At 51.7% G+C, this 20,250-nt stretch overlaps 1 protein-coding gene across 3 annotated transcripts in view; it reads left to right on the plus strand.

The window, feature by feature from the left end:
- LOC8061339 (anaphase-promoting complex subunit 1) overlaps nt 1-20,250 on the plus strand; it is a 61,356-nt gene that overhangs the window by 10,249 nt on the left and 30,857 nt on the right. For all 3 annotated transcript variants that reach the window (XM_021447941.1, XM_021447942.1, XM_002439575.2), the window contains 8 exons: nt 5,501-5,584; nt 6,143-6,235; nt 6,365-6,424; nt 6,741-6,839; nt 6,959-7,099; nt 7,633-7,713; nt 15,183-15,254; nt 15,496-15,567. In XM_021447941.1, the coding sequence (XP_021303616.1) occupies nt 5,501-5,584; nt 6,143-6,235; nt 6,365-6,424; nt 6,741-6,839; nt 6,959-7,099; nt 7,633-7,713; nt 15,183-15,254; nt 15,496-15,567 (702 nt within the window). The remainder of the gene's footprint in view (nt 1-5,500; nt 5,585-6,142; nt 6,236-6,364; nt 6,425-6,740; nt 6,840-6,958; nt 7,100-7,632; nt 7,714-15,182; nt 15,255-15,495; nt 15,568-20,250) is intronic.

The following is a 20,250-nucleotide window of genomic DNA, read 5'->3' on the forward strand; positions in this document are numbered from 1 at the left end:
CGGGGGACTTAGATTTGCTGAAAAAAGCTTTCCAATAAGCCAAACAAATGTGCGGTAAGTCCGAACAACCATTATGCATTTTGGGTGTCTCCCCCCCCGTCTGGGTCTTTTTATAGGGGGGGGGGGGGGGGCGTGGCGGCCGCTGTCGCCGCGGCGGGGGCCGTGGTGCAGGTCGTGGGGGCAACACAGCGCCGACACCTCCACGGGGTGCACCCTGGCCATCCTACAACCCATGGTCAGGGCGCACCTCCATGTGGTCGTTCCAGGCTCTCGGTGGTGAGCCTCGCCCACCGGTGGCCATGCTCGCAGGTGCTCCCCCGGGGTTCCCCTCAGCGATCCCGTGGGCGGCCTCGTTCCCCGCGTCCACATGGGCTACTCCACCCGCGGCCTTGCCCGGGCCTGCCGGTTGGGACCAGGCGGTCTTGGCTAACTCTTTCAGCACCATGGCCCTGACACCACCTGTTGAGCCGGAGTGGGTCGCCGACTCTGGGGCCACTTACCACACCACTCCTAACCTTGGTATACTTTCTTCTGTTCACCCTCCGTCTTCCTCTCTTCCTTCGTCCATTGTGGTCGCCAATGGGTCGTGTCTTCCTGTTACTTTTGTGGGTGCCGCCGGCCCTCATGGCTCCTTTTATCTTTCTGATGTTCTTGTTGCTCGTTCTATGGTTCACAACCTTCTTTCAATTCGTCGTTTTACAGCACAATTCCTGTTCTGTGGAGTTTGACTCTTCTGGTCTTACTGTGAAGGATTTGGCTTCCCGACGTCCTCTGCTCTCTGCTCCGATGTGACAACACTGGGCCCCTTTACACTCTTCACTTTCCGGCATCTGCCTCGCCTTCTTCGCCCGTTTTGTCAGCTGCCTTCGCCGCCACTACTTCCACTACTTGGCACCAGCGTCTCGGCCATCCTGGACGTGATGCCCTGATGCAACTTAGTCGTAGTTCCGATATTCCATGTACTCAGGCTCACGATGAGCAGTTGTGTCATGCGTGCCAACTGGGCCGTCATGTTCGTCTTCCTTTTCATAGTTCTTCTCATGCGGCCCACGTTTTTGACCTTGTACATTGCGACCTATGGACATCTCCTGTCAGTACTATCCTGTGGTGGTTGATGATTATTCACATTATTCCTGGACTTTTCCTTTACGTGTGAAGTCTGATGCTTTCCCCACGCTCATCCACCTTTTCGCTTGGGTGTCCACACAGTTCGGCCTCACCGTCAAGGCTGTCCAGTGTGACAATGGCCGGGAGTTCGATAACTCCACCTCGCGTGCCTTCTTTCTCTCTCACGGTGTCTAGTTGTGCATGTCTTGCTCGTATACCTCCTCTCAAAACGGCAAGGCTGAGCGCATGATTCGCACCACCAACGACACCGTGCGCACACTTCTGCTTCAGGCCTCGCTTCCTGCTCGCTTCTGGGCTGAGGCCTTGCACACCTCTACTTACCTTCTTAACCGCCTTCCTTCCGCTCCCACTGCACAGCACGCTCTCTTCGGTACCCCTCCTCGCTACGATCACCTTCGAGTCTTGGGTGTGCGTGTTACCCGAACACCACGATCACCGCTCCTCACAAACTGGCTCCTCGTTCGACTCTCTGTATCTTCCTTGGGTACTCTCCGGATCAAAAGGGGTACCGATGCTACGACCTTACCTCTCGTCGAGTCCTCATATCTCGCCATGTGGTGTTCGATGAGTCTGTCTTCCCCTTTTCCACCACCACCACTCTCGCTTCCACCTCGGAGCTTGACCTCTCCTCTATGTTTCCCACTGACACGGTGGTCGAGCCACCTTTGCTGGTGTTTTCTGCAGGTACTGCTACGCCTCTACCCTGCCCGGGTCTCGAGGGGCCACCTTTCGGACCAACCCCTGCGAACGACTGGGTCCCGGACCGGCGACTCCGACCCCATCGGCACGCTTCGTCCAACCAGTGCGCGTCTACCAGCGACATGCCCACGACGTTGGTCTCGGACAGGCGACTCTGGCCCCACCGGCACGCTTCGCCCAACCGGTGCGCATATAAGCGCCGTGCCCGACTGGCGCCGCTGCCTCCGCCGGCACGGTGTCCCCCTCTTCGCTGGGGTTAGCTACGCCACCGGTAGCGTCTTCCCCGCCAGCGACACCGACACCGTCCCGAGGCCCCAGCTGCCCGTGTCGCGACGCCGGTGTACCACCCACCGCTTCTTCACCGACACCCGCGTCATGTTCACCCTATGGTGATGCGACACGCGGCTGGTACCTTGCAGCCTTGGGCTCTTTCGGCGATGCCCGGGGACTCGCAGGTCTCCCTGGTACCCTCTTCCGTTCGCGAGGCCTTGATGGACCCTCACTGGCGCCGAGTGATGGAAGAGGAGTATGCGGCCCTCCTCGCCAACCAGACGTGGGATCTGGTACCACGTTCGCCGGGCTCCAACATCGTCACAGGCAAGTGGATCTGGACTCACAAGCGCCGGGCTGACGGCACTCTTGAGCGGTACAAGGCTCACTGGGTTCTCCGGGGCTTCACTCAGCGCCCCGGGGTCGACTACGACGAGACTTTCAGCCAGTGGTCAAGCCGGCTACCGTCCGCACGGTCTTCTCGCTAGCTCTCACTCGCAGGTGGCCCGTGCATCAGCTGGATGTCAAGATCAAGAATGCCTTCCTGCATGGCGTTCTCACTGTCTACTGTAGCCAACCGGCGGGGTTTGTTGACTCTTCTCGTCCCGACATGGTGTGTCGGCTCAACAAGTCTCTCTACGGCCTCAAGCAGGCCCCTCGGGCGTGGAACCATCGGTTTGCTGCCTTCCTACTGACTCTGGGGTTTGTGGAAGCCAAGTTAGATACCTCTTTGTTCATCTATCACCGTGGCACTGAGACTGCATACCTGATGCTCTATGTTGATGACATTGTCCTCACAACCTCTAGTGAGTCACTCATTCGGCGGATCATCGCCTCTCTTCAGCAGGAGTTTGCTATGAAGGATCTGGGTGCACTACATCACTTCCTCGGGGTCACTGTTGAGCCTCATCCTGCTGGATTATTCCTTCACCAACGGGCAATACACTCTTGATATTCTGGAGCGAGCTGGGATGACTGACTGCAAGCCCTGCTCCACTCCGGTTGACACACAGGGCAAGCTGTCAGAGACTGGGGGCACCCCAGTGATCGATCCCACTACATATCAGAGTTTTGCCGGTGCACTTTAGTACCTCACCTTCATCCGACCCGACATCACCTATGCAGTTCAGCAGATATGTCTACATATGCATGATCCCCAGGAGCCACACCTCACTGCTCTCAAGTGGATCCTTCGCTACCTCCGCGACACGGTCGACTTCAGCCTACTCCACCGTCGGTCCTCCACCGAGCTCGTCGTCTACACTGACGTCGACTGGGCCGGGTGTCCGGACACTCGCCTTTCCACCTCTGGCTACGCTGTCTTCCTAGGCGGCATCCTGGTGTCGTGGTCATCCAAGCGCTAGCTGGTTGTCCCCCGCTCCAGTGCCGAAGCGGAGTACCGCGCTGTTGCTAACGGCGTGGCTGAGGCTTTCTGGCTCCGGCAGCTTCTCGCCGAGCTCCGTAGCCCTCTCTCTCGGAGCGCGCTGGTCTACTGCGACAACGTCAGTGCGGTGTACCTCTCCACGAACCCGGTCCAGCACCAGAGGACCAAGCATGTGGAGATTGATCTATACTTCGTCCGGGATCGGGTTGCCATCGGCGATGTTCGGGTTCTACACGTCCCAACCACCTCCCAGTTTGCCGACATCTTCACCAAGGGTCTCCCGTCCTCGACCTTCACCGAGTTCCGCTCTAGCCTCAACATCACCAGTGGCTAGTTGCGTCTGTGGGGGGCTCGTGTGTTGTGTGTTGTTCTTCTTTTCGTGTCCAATCTGCAAACTCCGCTGCGCCGGTAGTTCAGACTGGGGGGGGGGAGGTGTTGGAGTATAGGTTTGAGTATTGGCCCATGTGGCTAGGCCCATGAGGCCCATGTATGCTCTACTATTGCTACCCTCCTAGGGTTAGCCTAATCAAGGAATTACAGTTGTCTAACACATAACAAATACACATGAGATGCGACTTTGGCAACGCTACACATGAGGAGGAAGAGGTGAGTTTGGAAGGTCAAGTGGTGCTTAAGAAAGATACTTTTCGTTATCTAGGATCAATGCTACAAAAGGATGGAGATATTGATGCAGACATTTGCCATAGGATCAAAGCGGGGTGGATGAAGTGGCGCCAAGCATCTTGCATTCTCTGTGACAAGAGGGTACCGCAAAAGCTTAAAGGCAAGTTTTATAGAACGACGATTAGACCCGCTATGTTGTATGGAGTAGAATGTTGGCCTACAAAAAGACGTCATGTCCAACAACTAAGTGTCGCGGAAATGCGTATGTTGCGTTGGATTTGTGGTCAGACAAGGATGGATCGAGTTCGGAACGATGATATACGTGGCCGTCTAGGGGTACACCAATCGAAGAAAAGCTTGTTCAACATAGGTTGAGGTGGTTTGGCCATGTCCAAAGGAGACCTTCTGAGGCACCAGTGCATTGTGGAGTCCTAAGACTAGATATCAATGTGAGGAGAGGTAGAGGAAGACCGAAGCTGACATGGGGGGAGGCAATAAAAAGAGATTTAAAGAGTTGGAATATACCTAGAGATCTTTGTTTAGATAGGAGTGCTTGGAAAGCAGCCATCGATGTACCTGAACCGTGACTAGGGGCTCATGTTGGGTTTCAACTCTAGCCTACCCCAACTTGCTTGGGACTAAAAGGCTTTGTTGTTGTTGTAGGAACACTCTGGCTTGTGTAAATCACATTAGTCTGTGTGAGATAATCTGCTGCTCTCCCTCTTTGTTTTGCTGCAGCAGGGGTTAGACCATTGGTCAGCTCTTGCTGTCCTTGTATTGTACTATTAGAAGTATGGCAATAGGCTACTACTACTTCATGTACTAGTTTGTACAAGAATGGCAATAGGCCACTAGTAGAAATGGCTTACCTCAGCCATTTAGGAGTAGTTGAGGCTGAAAGCAGCCATACTCTTGTGTATACCTTATAGTTGGTACAAGAGTTGTATATATACTCTACCCACAGCAATGAAAAATTCAGTTCAGGGTGCTGCACATTCAGAGTTTCAGACTTGTGCAAGTGCTGTGCTCATGTGCTCTGTTCTCACCCCCCTTCTTCTACCTCTAGCCGTGTGTGTGTGTGTGTTGGTGAGCTGATTGCTCACCTGTGTAGGGAGATCGAGGGCCAACAGTCTGCTGTACCTTATTTCATTCCATATATGGCTGCTTAAAATTCTGTTATATTCATTGTTCGCCTACATGGCCATTTAGCTTGTTTACACGTCATGTAACACTACACAGTGGTTTGTCGTGTCTGTTTAATCAGCCGTTCATCCCGTTTAATTACAGTTTGCTCCATTTAAATGATCGTTTAGCCTGAATAAATATCTAAATGATAGGTGACTGTTTAATCCGTTTAAACGTTTAGGCTAACACTGGTCATATTCTTTTGATTAGGTTAGACGCCTCTTATGCTCAGCAAGGCCAGTGGCTATACAAACACCTACTAATCCTAGCGTGTCGGATCAAGACCTACATCAGGTATTATTATTTCTTTCTTATTTGCTCATAATTGCAGATATTAATCTATTAGTTGGTAAGCACAAACAAAGCCATAGGTCCTTGGTCTTTGGCCTAGGATTCATAGGTCCTTTGTCTTTTCAGGCTGCTGGTCGTGTCGTGTTTCCCTAGTTTATTTCCTAGTATCCGCTGGGGACTGGGAGTAGAGGTGGGGGGGGGGGGGGCTGGGAGGAGGCTTCTTACTTCCCTCCCTTTTGTATCTTTTTGTTCTTCTTCTTAATGAAATGACACAACTCTCCTGCGTAGTTTAAGGGGAAAAAAGAAAACCCATAGCTGAGCTTCAAAGTACTTATTTCCTGCTTCCTGTACTACCACCAATGCCTTAGATCTTCTTGATACTTTCCTGTGCACTTATTTTCAACATCTCATTTGCTAAGTTTTTTCATGTTCTTAAATATATCACTACTATGAGTTACTGAGGAACAATCATTTTAATCAGAGCATCTCTTTCATTACCTTTATCTGGATTTCACTGGTTATGAACTGTCCTTGTTACTGATTTTTTCCATGCATTTTCAGCAACAATTATGGAATTTTGCACAAAGGACAACTGCTTTACCTTTTGGGCGTGGGGCTTTTACTTTAGCTACAACTTACACTTTGTTGACAGAGGTATGAGTTCATACCAAAATGTCATGATAGCCTGGATGGTTGATGTTGGTCTCTGTCAATGTTTAATATTGCAGGCAGCCAGGCACCAGCCATTTCCTCCTGTTTCACTACCTTTTCCCTTTGCTGCAGGTTCTGGTGTTCCCAAAGCTTGTGCTGGCTGGTCGTTTGCCTGCACAGCAGAATGCCACAGTAATCCTTTTATTTTTTAGTTTCAATTACATTTTCTTCATGGTTCTTTTGCTATGTTCACCTGTTCAGAACATCACTATTCATGTCACTTGAGGGAATAGTATCATGTTAGCAGTACTTAAAAATGATTTACTAGTTCTGCTAGCTCATATTAGGAATTCAGTTCTCAAAGATGATTAGATGTGGGTAGAAAGTAGAATAGCAAACCTCACTACTGTTATGATATTAAGTAGAATTTCTGAGCTTTAGGGAACAATGCCTTATGATAGGTTGCTAGTTCTCACTTATGTCTTTTTCCTAACTGCATTTTATACAGGTAAATCTTGACCTAAGTAGTAGAAGTGTCTCAGAATTCAAATCTTGGGCTGAGTTTCATAATGGTGTTGCTGCTGGCCTGAGGCTTGCCCCTTTTCAGGTTATACACAAGATAAGAGGCCACTGTAGCAAAATTCAGAGTTCACTGACTCCGGCAGATGTTTTTTATGCTATCGTGTTTTTTTATAAGTAGAGCTTATTATAATGCTTTTTTTGCAGGAGAAAATGTTGAGAACTTGGATACAATACAATAGACCTTCTGAACCAAATTTTACTCATGCTGGTTTGCTTCTAGCATTTGGCTTGCATGAGCATCTAAGAGTCTTAACTATGACTGATGCATATCGATACCTCTCACAGGTGACATTCTTGTTCTTTGGTTGTTTGTGTCGTAGGCTTGTGTTTTACGGTTACAATGGAGGTGATAGATGTGGTTGATGGAAGAATAATGGCACGGGGTGCCTCTGCATTTTTTTTGAGTAAATTTAGCAAAACTTATCTGGTCCAAGTTGTCACAAAACTATAATTAAGAAGTTGTATCACAAGACTACAGATTTGACATGTCATAGTTTCACAAAAGTACGGAATTAAGAATTTATATGAGAAAGCTACAAATCTAGCGTGCCATACTATCACAAATCTACAGATTCAGTATGCAATGTATCACAAAACTACATATTTCACTTGTCCAAATCTACAGTTTTATGACACATTATTGGATTAAATATGTAGTTTTGAGATACTTTGCATACCAAATCCGTAGTTCTGTGATTGACATGCTAAACTTATAGTCTGTGATGCATCTTCTTAAACCTGTAGTTTTGTGAAATTTACCCTATTGTTCAGTGAGCATATGTATATTTTGTATGATTTGATTAATTGTCTGAGTGCAGGAGCATGATATAACAACACTTGGTTTGTTACTTGGTTTGGCAGCATCTCATAGGGGAACAATGGATCCTGCAATATCAAAGGTATTAACTTAAGTATGTTGGATGTGTATGTATACAGTTGTTAGGTGGGTTTATTTAATAATCTTGGATGTAAGTGAACTTTAGGGGAGTGTTATTCAAAGTGTTGTATTTCAGTATTGCACATCTCAGTTCTATTTTTTTTTTGGGAATTTGATTCATTCTCTGTAGGTAATTTCATTTTGCTAAAGTTCCTACTTCCCCATCTGGTATTATTGTTACTCAACTAATTTTTGAGAACGTGAAAATGTACTGAACATCTGGAACATAGTAGCCACTGTCTGTCTTCTGTGAGAAAAGGAACTGAGTATTTGTTTAGTACTGAGTTACTGTTTTTCTACTTTTACTATCTCTTTTGGTTTGTGTAGTTCTTGATGCTTTCTTGCTGCTAATTGCATCCAGTGTTAGGTTATTTGTGCATATGACCTCAGTCGCTATAGGGTCTGATTGTTTGCTTACATTAGCCTTAGCCTGCATTAGTGTCATGGTCGGGCGTCGCTACATCAGACGCAGGGCCCGCGACATCAGGCGCGACGCGGAGTCCGCACGGCGTACAACAGGCGAAGCCGAAGACGAGTAGATTTCTGTTAGTAGTTCCTAAATCTAGGGGATTTGTTTCTGCAGTTTGTTTGGGCCAGTGGCCATATATAGTTGCCTGTATTAGGAGAACAGGGGATTAAGAAAGAATTATCAATCTACTCATCTCGTGTCCCTCTTAAGCCTACGGTCTGGGCAACCAGCCGGAGAAGACAAGCCTGCGGCTGGGCTATTCCCGCCGGAGAAGACAACGGACCGAGACTACGAGTTGCGTAGTCGAGGGCCAGCTACCCTAGATCATAGCGCCCTTGACAACCTGGTATCAAGATCCTCTCGATCCTCTGCCTCTTCCAGCACCGCTGCGTCATCAACCCCACCACCAGCAGCCGCCACCACCTCCGCCGCCGCTGCGCCGTCATCGCCTCCCTCCGCGTCATCGCATACAGCACCCATGGGAGACGCCAACCTCCAAGCTACCCTGGACGCCCTCGCCAAAACCCTGGCCGCCCTCCAAGCGTCCTTCGAGGCCACTACGAAGGCCATCGAGGCTAACACGCAGGCGATCACGGCCCTGGCCGGCGACAAGTCGTCGGGATCGTCCAGCAAGGACCCCGACGGTGAGCACCACCAAGACCGCCCGCCCAAACACTGGCGGCCGGAATTTCCGCGCTACGACGGCAAGTCCGATCCGCTCACCTTCATCAACAAGTGCGAATCGTTCTTCATTCAACAGCGGGTCATGCCGGCGGAGCGTACTTGGATGGCCTCCTACAATCTCCAGGACGGCGCCTCCATCTGGTACGTCCACGTCCAGGAAACCGAGGGCACGCCGACGTGGGAGCGATTCAAGGAACTGCTCAACCTCCGTTTCGGGCCACCGCTGCGCTCCGTCCCCTTCTTCGAGCTCTCGTCGTGTCGCCGCACGGGGACGGTGGAAGATTACCAAGACCGCTTCCAGGCCCTGATTCCACGCGCGGGGCGATTAGAGGAGGCGCAACTGGTGCAGCTCTTCACGGGGGGTTTGCTGCTGCCGCTCAGCCTCCAAGTGCAGCAGCAGAACCCACCTAACCTGGCGGCCGCCATGAGTCTAGCCCGGCAGTTCGAACTCATGGAACCGTACCTGTTCCCGGCCAAGGCGACCGCGCGGCCGGCTCTTCCTGCGTCCGGCTCGCGGACGGCCCCACCCCAGGCCTCAGCGCCCAAACCCACAACGGTGGCCCCAGCCATCGAAGGGCGTCCGGTGCGCCGCCTCAACCAGTCGGAACAGGAGGAACGCCGCCGTCTCGGCTTATGCTTCAACTGCGACGAGAAGTTCACCCGCGGCCACAATAAGGTATGCAAGCGCCTGTTCTTTGTGGACAGTGTTGCGGAGGAGGATGACGAAGACGACTCCGCCGAACCACCGGAGACGGAGGCCCCGGTGTTTTCACTCCATGCTGTGGCCGGCGTTCCCGTGGGCGGCTCCATCTTGCTGCGGGTGCTGCTGGGGGCTGCGACGTTCGTCGCCCTGGTGGACAACGGCTCATCCCACAATTTCATCGGGGAGGCGGCGGCGCGGCGCACGGGCCTTGATGTCCAGCCTCGCCCACGGCTCACCGCGACGGTGGCCAACGGAGAAAAGGTCGCCTGCCCGGGCGTCATTCGCCGCGCACCGCTATCCATCGAGGGCATGGCGTTCCACGTCGACTTATACGTCATGCCCCTCGCCGGATACGACATCGTTTTGGGCACGCAGTGGATGGCGCAGCTCGGGAGCCCCATTGCCTGGGACGTCACCGAGCGGGTCGTGACGTTCACCCAGAACGGCCGCCTGGTCCGCTGGTCTAGCGAGGCGTCGCACACCGAGCCCGTTCTACAGCTCGCGTCAGCAAGCGAGCCCCTCCTCGATGGGCTGCTCCACTCCTTCACCGACGTGTTCGACGAGCCCAGGGGGCTGCCACCGCCGCGGGGCCGTGCGCATCGCATCGTCCTCAAGCCGGGCGCGGCTCCCGTGGCTGTGCGTCCCTACCGATACCCGGCGGCGCACAAGGATGAGCTCGAACGGCAGTGCGCCGCCATGATCGAGCAGGGCACCGTGCGCCGTAGCGAGTCGGCGTTTTCATCCCCGGTGCTTCTCGTCAAGAAACAGGATGGCTCGTGGCGTTTCTGCGTGGACTATCGCGCGCTGAACGCCATCACCGTCAAGGATGCCTACCCGATTCCCGTTGTGGAGGAGCTCCTCGATGAACTCCATGGCGCCAAATTCTTCACCAAGCTAGATCTCCGCTCGGGGTACCACCAGGTGCGCATGCATCCAGAGGACATCCACAAGACGGCGTTTCGCACTCATGACGGCCTATATGAGTTCCTGGTGATGCCGTTTGGACTGTGCAACGCTCCGGCCACATTTCAGTCTCTGATGAATGATGTGCTCCGCCCGTTCCTCCGCCGTTTTGTGCTCGTTTTCTTTGATGATATTTTGATTTATAGTCACTCATGGGCGGACCACTTGCGACACCTGCGCGCCGTCCTCGCCGAGCTACGACAACATCGCCTCTTTCTCAAACGCTCCAAGTGTGCGTTAGGCGTCACGGCCGTCTCCTACCTCGGCCACACCATCTCCGCCGACGGCGTCGCCATGGACGCGTCCAAGGTCCAGGCGGTCCTTGCCTGGCCGGTACCTCGCTCAGCGCGTGCGGTCCGGGGCTTCCTCGGATTGGCTGGCTATTACAGGCGGTTCGTGCACAACTACGGCGGCGTGGCAGCACCACTAACGGCGCTCACCAAGAAGGAGGGATTCTCCTGGGGACCTGAGGCGGCAGCGGCGTTCGACGCTCTCAAGGCTGCGGTGACCTCCGCTCCCATCCTCGCCATGCCGGACTTCACCAAGCTATTTGTCGTTGAATGTGATGCCTCCTCTCACGGGTTTGGTGCTGTTCTTGTTCAAGAAGGGCATCCAGTGGCTTTTTTCAGCAGGCAGGTGGCTCCACGGCATCGCGCTCTGGCGGCTTACGAACGCGAGCTCATTGGGCTCGTTCACGCCGTGCGGCATTGGCGGCCGTACTTGTGGGGCCGTCGCTTCGTCGTCAAGACCGATCACTACAGCCTTAAGTACCTGTTGGATCAACGGCTCGCGACCATCCCGCAGCACCATTGGGTGGGCAAGCTGCTGGGGTTCGACTTCGAGGTCGAGTACAAGCCCGGGAAGGCCAACGCGGTGGCAGACGCGCTGTCTCGCCGCGACACGACGGAGGAGGGCACGACGCCGACCCCGGTCTGATCGCCCTGCGCAAGGAGATCGCAGGAGGCTCTCGTGGGGCGCCATGGACCCTCGTCGACGGCACCTGCTGTTGCCATTACCAGTGCCGCAGGGCGTCTGGACGGATGTCGCGCTGGACTTCGTCGAGGCGTTGCCGCGGGTGCGTGGCAAGACCGTCATTCTCACAGTGGTGGACAGGTTCAGCAAGTACGCGCACTTCATTCCGTTGGCGCATCCGTACTCCGCCGAGTCCGTCGCGCAAGCCTTCTTCGCCGACATCGTGCGTCTCCACGGCGTGCCGCAGTCGTTGGTGTCCGACCGCGACCCTGTCTTCACGTCGACATTCTGGCGCGAACTCATGCGCCTGGTGGGCACCAAGCTGCAGATGACGACGGCCTTCCACCCACAGTCCGATGGCCAGTCGGAGGCGGCAAATCGCGTCATCATCATGTACCTCCGATGTTTAACAGGCGATCGTCCTCGACAGTGGCTCCGGTGGCTTCCGTGGGCAGAGTATGTCTTCAACACGGCGTATCAATCGTCGTTAAAAGATACGCCGTTCCGCGTCGTGTATGGTCGCGACCCGCCGAGCATCCGGTCTTATGAACCTGGAGAGACTCGGGTGGCAGCAGTTGCCAAGACCATGGAGGAGCGCGACGCGTTCTTGGCGGACGTGCGCTACCGTCTGGAACAAGCTCAAGCCCTACAGAAACTCCACTACGACAAGGCACATCGACAGGTGGTCTACAACGTTGGCGACTGGGTTCTTCTCCGCCTGCGTCAGCGCGCGGCGTCGTCCCTACCTCAGGCGGTCACCGGCAAACTCAAGCAGCGTTTCTTCGGCCCCTACCGCGTCACCGAGTTGATCAACGACGTCGCCGTCCGCCTCGCTCTGCCTCCGCGCGCCCGCATACACGATGTTTTTCACGTCGGCTTACTGAAGAAGTTCCACGGTGTGCCCCCTGACGCCGCGCCCCCCTGCCCACGCTGCTACACGGCGCCGTTGTCCCTGAGCCGGAGCGGGCGGTGCGTGCGCGTCTGGCTCGCGGCGTGCAGCAGGTGCTCATTCACTGGAAGGGTCAATCGGCTGCCAATGCTACGTGGGAAGATGTGGGAGATTTCCGCGCCAAGTATCCAGGATTTCAGCTCGAGGACGAGCTGCTCCTCGAGGGGGGGAGAGATGTCATGGTCGGGCGTCGCTACATCAGACGCAGGGCGCGCGACATCAGGCGCGACGCGGAGTCCGCACGGCGTACAACAGGCGAAGCCGAAGACGAGTAGATTTCTGTTAGTAGTTCCTAAATCTAGGGGATTTGTTTCTGCAGTTTGTTTGGGCCAGTGGCCATATATAGTTGCCTGTATTAGGAGAACAGGGGATTAAGAAAGAATTATCAATCTACTCATCTCGTGTCCCTCTTAAGCCTACGGTCTGGGCAACCAGCCGGAGAAGACAAGCCTGCGGCTGGGCTATTCCCGCCGGAGAAGACAACGGACCGAGACTACGAGTTGCGTAGTCGAGGGCCAGCTACCCTAGATCATAGCGCCCTTGACAATTAGACCTTATGCAGCACGTATGCAGTGTCTTGGTGTTTGGTTGTTCTGGACAGGCAAGCCACATTTGATAAAATAGTGTTTGGCTGTTTACATTTTGTTGCATATAGTCACATTTGTTAAGTGTATATCAAGACCCATTCTATAGGTCCATATGGCCCATGAGGTTCTCTCTCTATATGGTCGTCTCCACTAATGGAGGACTTATCTGTTAGCACAGAATCCCCCTGCACAGATGAGTGATTAGCTCTCCAGCACACTCACACACTCACACTTGGTTAGAGGTAGAAGAAGATGCACAACACAGCACAGCACACTTCTGAAGTGCAGCAACTGAACTGCTTTGCTTCATGGCCTTTGCCTAGTGTATATACAAGTCTTCTACCAACTAATAGTACAGGGGTGAGTATTGAGTTGCATGCACCAACCAGTTCAACCCAAAAGCTTAAGCTGATGGGGAGAGGTGGGCAATTCACTTATATTCCAACACTCCCCCTCACGTGGAGGCTCCCTCAGGCCTTAGACGTGGAATAGGAGCGAGCAGCAATTATTTTTATTTAATTGCGCTAACCAGGATTCGAACTCGAGACCTCTGGCTTTGATACCATATTGAGTTGCTTGCACCAACCAGTTCAACTCAAAAGCTTAAGCTGATGGGGAGAGGTGGGCAATTCACTTATATTCCAACAGTGAGGTTACCCCAACTACTCCTATGTGGCTGAGATCAGCCACTACCACTAGTGGCCTATAGCCATACAACTACTTGTACAATCTAGTATATGAAGTAGTGGCCTATCACCATACGTCTACAGTCACTAGGAAAGGCAGCAGGAGCTGACCGATTGCCACTCCTTCTGCAGTCAAATGATCAAGTAGGCAGCAGATTATCTTACATTATCTTCTGTATTCTTCAAGGTCCTTAATTACAAAACTCAACAGAGCAGACTCTTTCCATTGCTGGCTTCAGCATAGTGGAGATAACAATATAGAGAGAGAGCTTCATGGGCTATATGGGCCTATAGGATGGGCCTTGATATACACTTAATAACATTCATGTTCTAGGAGGACAAGATCATTTCATTTTTTGTGTATGCATCAGCTTGTGCAAACCTTTATTGTCTAATAGGACCAAATCTGGCGTACTAGCTAATGCAGCATTGGGCCTGCTGTGAGCACAAACATGATCAAACTACACTGCACAAGCCTGGATACATGCAACCAACCAGGCATAATTTTTTGTCCTTATGCACATGGGATGTTCATCATGACAGATCTGGAGGATCATGTCTTGAAACAATCGTTTGTGATACTAATCAAGCGTGTACTGTATCACACACGCTGTTAGCGGTTACAGGTCCAAATGACATTCCTAACAAGGACTTGGGTAGTTTAGACTCACAATTTGTGGCTAGATTTATAGAAGGACAAACAGCCCTATATTTTTATGACCCTTCTTTTAGTCTTCTTGCTTGGTGTATGTGTATAAACTATTTCAGTTGCTCCCTCCTTTCTGTAATATAGGCCCTGTTCTCCTGTGAGCTTGTTTCTGAACAAAAGGCCCCGAGCTTAAACTGGGTGTAGCTAATGTGTCTTGCAGGCTTGCACGCCTACCTAAGGCACTACCGCACTACAGCTACAATCAGCGTTACCTTGCACTTTTTGCCTTCCATCCAACATGGCCCAATATCATGAAATGAAGTACTTTTAGTTCAGCTGCTTTAACATAGTGCAAAACTACACATTTTGAAACCCCTTTCAGAGTTTCAGTTGCTGTCCAATATAATGGTGTTTGCAGACATGTAGCTTTGAGATAGTATGGCCAAAGTTTGTTTTAGTTCTTTATTTTTGAAGAAAAGAACTTTGTTCAGTTCTATAAAATAAGTTCCAAAAGGTGTAGTTTTGGTATCATTTAAAACCCACTGGTGTACTCTGAAATTTAGTCTTACAGAGTTTTGTTCTGTCATTCCATCGTTGCTGCATGGTCACTTCTGAATTTTGTGACCACCTAATATTCTGCTATATGGCAACTTAAAATGACTGTGGCTTTACTCTTCTCCCTTTGCTCTCTCTTCAATTTAATACAAAAATACACAGTTCTCTTGTGTCAGAAAAAAAATGACTATGGCTTTTTATGACAACTTTATAGATGCTCTACTTTCATGTTCCTTCTCGACATCCATCTTCTACTCCAGAGCTGGAGTTACCAACTCTTCTACAGGTAACACTGCAGTAGGCTACTGTTTTATTGCATGTGGCTTGCTGCTTTATATCTCTGCTGTAGTTTCTCACATTGGTTCTCTAGTTTATCTTTACATAGCTATTCATAAACTGTAATGAAAAACAGTTGCTTAGTAATCTGTTACTGTTTTATTGTGTCATCTGAACAATAGTTAAGCTGATTAATTGTTATTAGCAGACAATATTAGATATCTATTCTTATTTTTTTTTTATCTGTTCAGTCAGCAGCAGTAATGGGAATTGGACTTCTATATGAAGGCTCAGCTCATGCTCTCACCATGAAGATACTTCTGGTAATCATGACAATAAGTCAAAAGCTTCCTTTTTTCTCTTTTGATTCTGTATCAAGTTATCCTTCTCTTTTCTTGGTTTTAACCAATGAGCAAAGAAAACATTGGTTCAACTTTTTTGGGATATTGCCATGCATACACATCATATTTTGCTTATCCTTTTGGTATACTGAAGTTCTTGCAAAATAGAAAAAACGAACGTTCTGTATCTTTAAATGTTGACTTGTCCAGTTATACTCCCTCTGAGTCACAAACAATGTTTTCAAGACGGCTGGTCGTGTCTGGACGCTGGGGGACCGTCCAGGTCATCCAGGACGATTAGTCGTCGTCCAGGACGATTAATCGACCCTGGACGAGTCCCCTGGTCGTCCCCTACATATGGGGACTGATATATAGCATATATATTATGTAGCTATATACAATACACATTATACCATATATATATACATGTTCTAGGCTCTAGAGTCTAGATAGGTCAGCTGGCCACTTACCTGGCTGCTGCAGAGCCCTTTCTTGTCTTGCTGGCTGCTGCATGTTGCACGCTGGAAGGGAGCATCTTCGTCGTGCAGTCCTCCTCCCTTGCACAGAGAGGGAGGGCAGCTGGAAGGGAGGAAGGGAGGGAGGAGAAGCTGGGAGACGGAAGGGAGGAGAGGAGAGGAGGAGGAGGAGCAGCTGGGAGACAGAAGGGAGGAGAGGAGGGCAGCAATGGAGGTGGTTGCTGCTGCTGGACGGGAGAGGAGAGGAGTGAATGTGTTGTGCTGAAATGAGTGAGGGGTAGACAACATAAACCCTAATGGGCTTGGGCCAAAATATAAGGCAGCTAGCTATGCCCAACTCTGAGATGCAGCCCATCTACTGCCTAGACCATCTCCTGACTGGACGCCAGACAACCTGGACAGACGATTAATCGCGACTGGACGACGACTAATAGGACGACCAGTTTCCTGGTCGTTCTGGCCAAGTCGGAGGCCTGGTCGAGTACCTCCAACCGTCCAGGACGATTAGTCGTGATTAATCGCGATTAATCGGACGTCTTGAAAACATTGGTCACAAATGTGACATTTTGAGGTTATCTTAAGTCAACCTTTACAAAATTTGACTACAAAATAATTTTTGCATATTGAGTTTGATATTTGGAACACATTAGATTTGCCTTTGAAATAGTTTCGTAAAATGCATACATTTTCTTTATTTTATAGAAACATTATGATAAAAAGTTGTAGTCAAAGTTTCAAACAGCCTCAAAACATCACTTGTTTGTGACGGGAGGGAGTACTACATTAATATTTTTTATAGTAGTACTATTGGTGTTATGAAACCACTGGCTAGTAAACTTGTGTGATTGTGATTGCGTGTTTAGGCTCAGATGGTGAGCTAAGGTGGGCACAAGGGATTATACTGGTTCGGGCAGAATGTCCCTAGTCTAGTCATGACGCTTCTGTGCTACCCGCTCTTTGTTGTTGTTTGCAGTAGGGGTTACAAGCGGATGAGAGAGGGAGAGGGCTCCCAAGTCAAGGTGTGTGTGTGCAGTGTTTGTGTGCTGGTGAACTGTTAAGGTCGAAGAGCCCCCCGGAAGGGTCCCAAAGCCTCCCTTCTATAGCTCAAGGGCGGAGCCTTGGGGTACGGTGAAGGAAGAAGAGAGGAAAAGAAGAAAGAGAAAACAGAAGTTTTCAGGGGAAGGAGCTCCTATGGCCTTGCCGCTCCCTCTCTGCAGCCGGGACCCATCGACCCGGTCGTCGAGGATGGGGACGGCCCCTTATGTCGCCGTGTTGCTGTCGTGGCAGCAACCGTGGTATGTCGTCTACTCGTTTATGGTGCCCCATGTCGCCACGCCGCGCGACACGGTCTGCAGCTCCCTCTATTGGCGTCGTACACAACCTCAATGGCACAGTGCCAGCTTGCCCTGTATTGTTGCGAGCGTGCGCCCTTGGATCTAGCCTGACCCGACCTCAGTTGGGCGAGAACGTGCCAACTCCTGTATGGCGGGACGACTCCGTGGTATGGACTCTACACGTGTGGGGTGGCGGTGGACGACCCGGGTCCGCCACGGGCCTAGGCATTTATTGCTCGACCTTGGCCTTCGCTCCATGCTGTCGGGCGAAACGAGAACTTCTTCAGGGGATCGGGTGATGCAGGTACCTCACACAGGTCGTCGGGCAAGGCGGAATGGGAGCCCATGTTGGCAAGGCAGGACCCACACCTCGTTTGTCAGGGAGGGCGCAGATCACGTCCCATCCCCTAGATAGGGCTGGCTCAACGCCTTTAGGGGTTGGGCGAGGCGGAACTACGCCCCAGCCGTCGGGTGGGCCAGGGCTCTCATCGAGGCTGTTGGAATATAATATAAGTGAATTGCCCACCTCTCCCCATCAGCTTAAGCTTTTAGGTTGAATTGGTCGGTGCATGCAACTCAATATGGTATCAAAGCTAGAGGTCTCGAGTTCGAATCCTGGTTAGCGCAATTAAATAAAATATAATTGTTGCTCGCTCCTATTCCACGTCTGAGGCCTAAATTCCACGTGAGGGGGAGTGTTGGAATATAAGTGAATTGCCCACCTCTCCCCATCAGCTTAAGCTTTTGGATTGAATTGGTCGGTGCATGCAACTCAATAGAGGCCTTTTAGGATGGTTTTGGGCTTCTCTTTCGAGGGCCCGGAACCAGCTTTCAGCCAAGTTCCTGAATCACCCTAACGACGCTGTTGGCTTGCTAAAGCCTTTGTTCCTGGGTATTCTAAATATTGATACCCAACAGGAGTTCCCGAGGCCTCGGGCGATCCGTATGCGGTTGTTTGGGGGTTCTTTCTGTTTGCCAGAGGGTGCGCGTGAGCGCACCCGTTGAGTGTAGCCCCCGAGTCTGTGGAGGAGTAGCTTCTCCGTAGTCTTTGTGTAGGCGTCAGGCTCTCCTGACTGTCCCGTAATACTCTGAATTATGGTCCGACGTGCGTAGCCCCTGAGCCACTGAAGAAGCTTGGGCCGGATTCTTTGGATGCGTCCACGTTCTCACGCCTCTTCGGGATTTCGAGCCCCTGAGTCCCCGCGCTCAGTAGAGGTCCGGTTTAGCGGTCATTTCGTCTTGCACTTGCCACCCCCCACGCATCCTTTAGCAGAACGCAGGGGCTGGGCTGTACCATGATTTTCCTTGTTGGGCTAATCACGACGCCTGGTGAGTTAATAGCCGGTAAGTTCAGGTGGAGCTCCGGTTCCCGTTTGCGAGGACCTGTCATGGGTTAGCTAGTTACCGACTCTAGATTCTCAATGGCCAATGCATATAGTTCCCGGATTTGTTCGACCTGTCTGACCAAGAGTTGAACATAATCCGGAAGCCCGTGGTGCTCGTGCGCTCGTGTAATGGCCGCTAGTGGACCCCTTACTCGTGGTGTACGAAAGCAGTTGTCAAATCTGTTGGCGAACCTTTGAACTTTTGGGCTGTGATGAGCCACAAATGTGCCTTGGGCTTTGCGTCCTGGCTTTCCTGTGGCCACTCCGCAACTCCTAGGGTAGGGTGCCATTTTGCATGCCCCTGAGGCATCGGCTAAGGGTTGCATGCACATATCCATCATGGGGACACAGTGATTGGGCACGATGGGCGCGTGACTCGAGGCGATTGGTCGGCTCCTTGCCTTCTCCGTCCCTATAAAACCAGGGGTTAGTTTGGATTTGGGTACGCACACTCGTTTTCATACTCGCGCTCTCGCTCCTCCCGTCTTTGCAGTCGCTGTCGTTGGGGTATCAACTTTCGCCCTTTAGTCGTTGCCGCCATCGTCGCAACTCCCGTTGCTTTCCCCTGTTTCCAGTGGAGCCGTGGAGCCGTTCGAGCGTCACTCTCCGGATCATGGAGGATCTCGTCAACCGTGGTCTCCTTCCGGTGAAAACCGCGGCGGCAGAGTCCCCAGCGCCGTCAGACGGCTACATCGTTTTATTTGTCCCCACCTATTTCTCTGCTGTCTCCTCGGTTATTACAAAATCGAGTTGCAGCATCTGAATCCCAATGGGATTCGGCATCTGGCCGCCTTCGTTGCAGTGTGCGAGGGGTATCTGGGGATCAGCCCCCATTTTGACCTGTGGTGGCACTTCTTTGCTGTCAATCTGTTGAGGGCGAAGGGGAAGGAGGGTCAGCTAGACCACCACTGGCTGATGGGGTGCGCAGGCATCCACTTCAGGAACAATCGACACTGAGTACATGCCACTCAAGCTGGTGTCGTCCAACAAGGAGTGACATCCACAGTGGTTCTACCTCAAGGACTACCCTAATGCCCCTGTTTCGGTGTACACCGGCCACGGGGTCTTTGAAGCTCTGGAGGAGCGGAAGTTTGACGTCCCATTGGACGACGAGGACAAGATCACCAACCACCTTATCGCCATCGGGATCTTGAAGGAATGTGGCCTGAAGGGGGTGGGAGTCATCGGGGCGTACCACGCGAGGGGGTTGGCGCCGCTGATGAGGCACGCGCTTCCCCTGTTACTGATGGCGCTCGATGAGTCGCAGGGACGACGCTTCCTGAGGTGGCCCCATTCAATGAAGAGGTCGGCTGTTGGATTAGAAGCGTGATGGGCAATGTGAAGGACTCGGTGAGGATCGTGATTAACACCGTCTTCCTAGTTTTTGGCCACCCCCGAAGCATCCGGAAGGTGGATGTGTTCGATTTGTAAGTCCTCCTTCCCCTATGTTCTTTTTCTTGGTTTCTTCCT

The sequence above is a fragment of the Sorghum bicolor genome, chromosome 9 (genome assembly GCF_000003195.3).
Source record: "Sorghum bicolor cultivar BTx623 chromosome 9, Sorghum_bicolor_NCBIv3, whole genome shotgun sequence".
Classification (NCBI taxonomy): Eukaryota; Viridiplantae; Streptophyta; class Magnoliopsida; order Poales; family Poaceae; genus Sorghum; species Sorghum bicolor.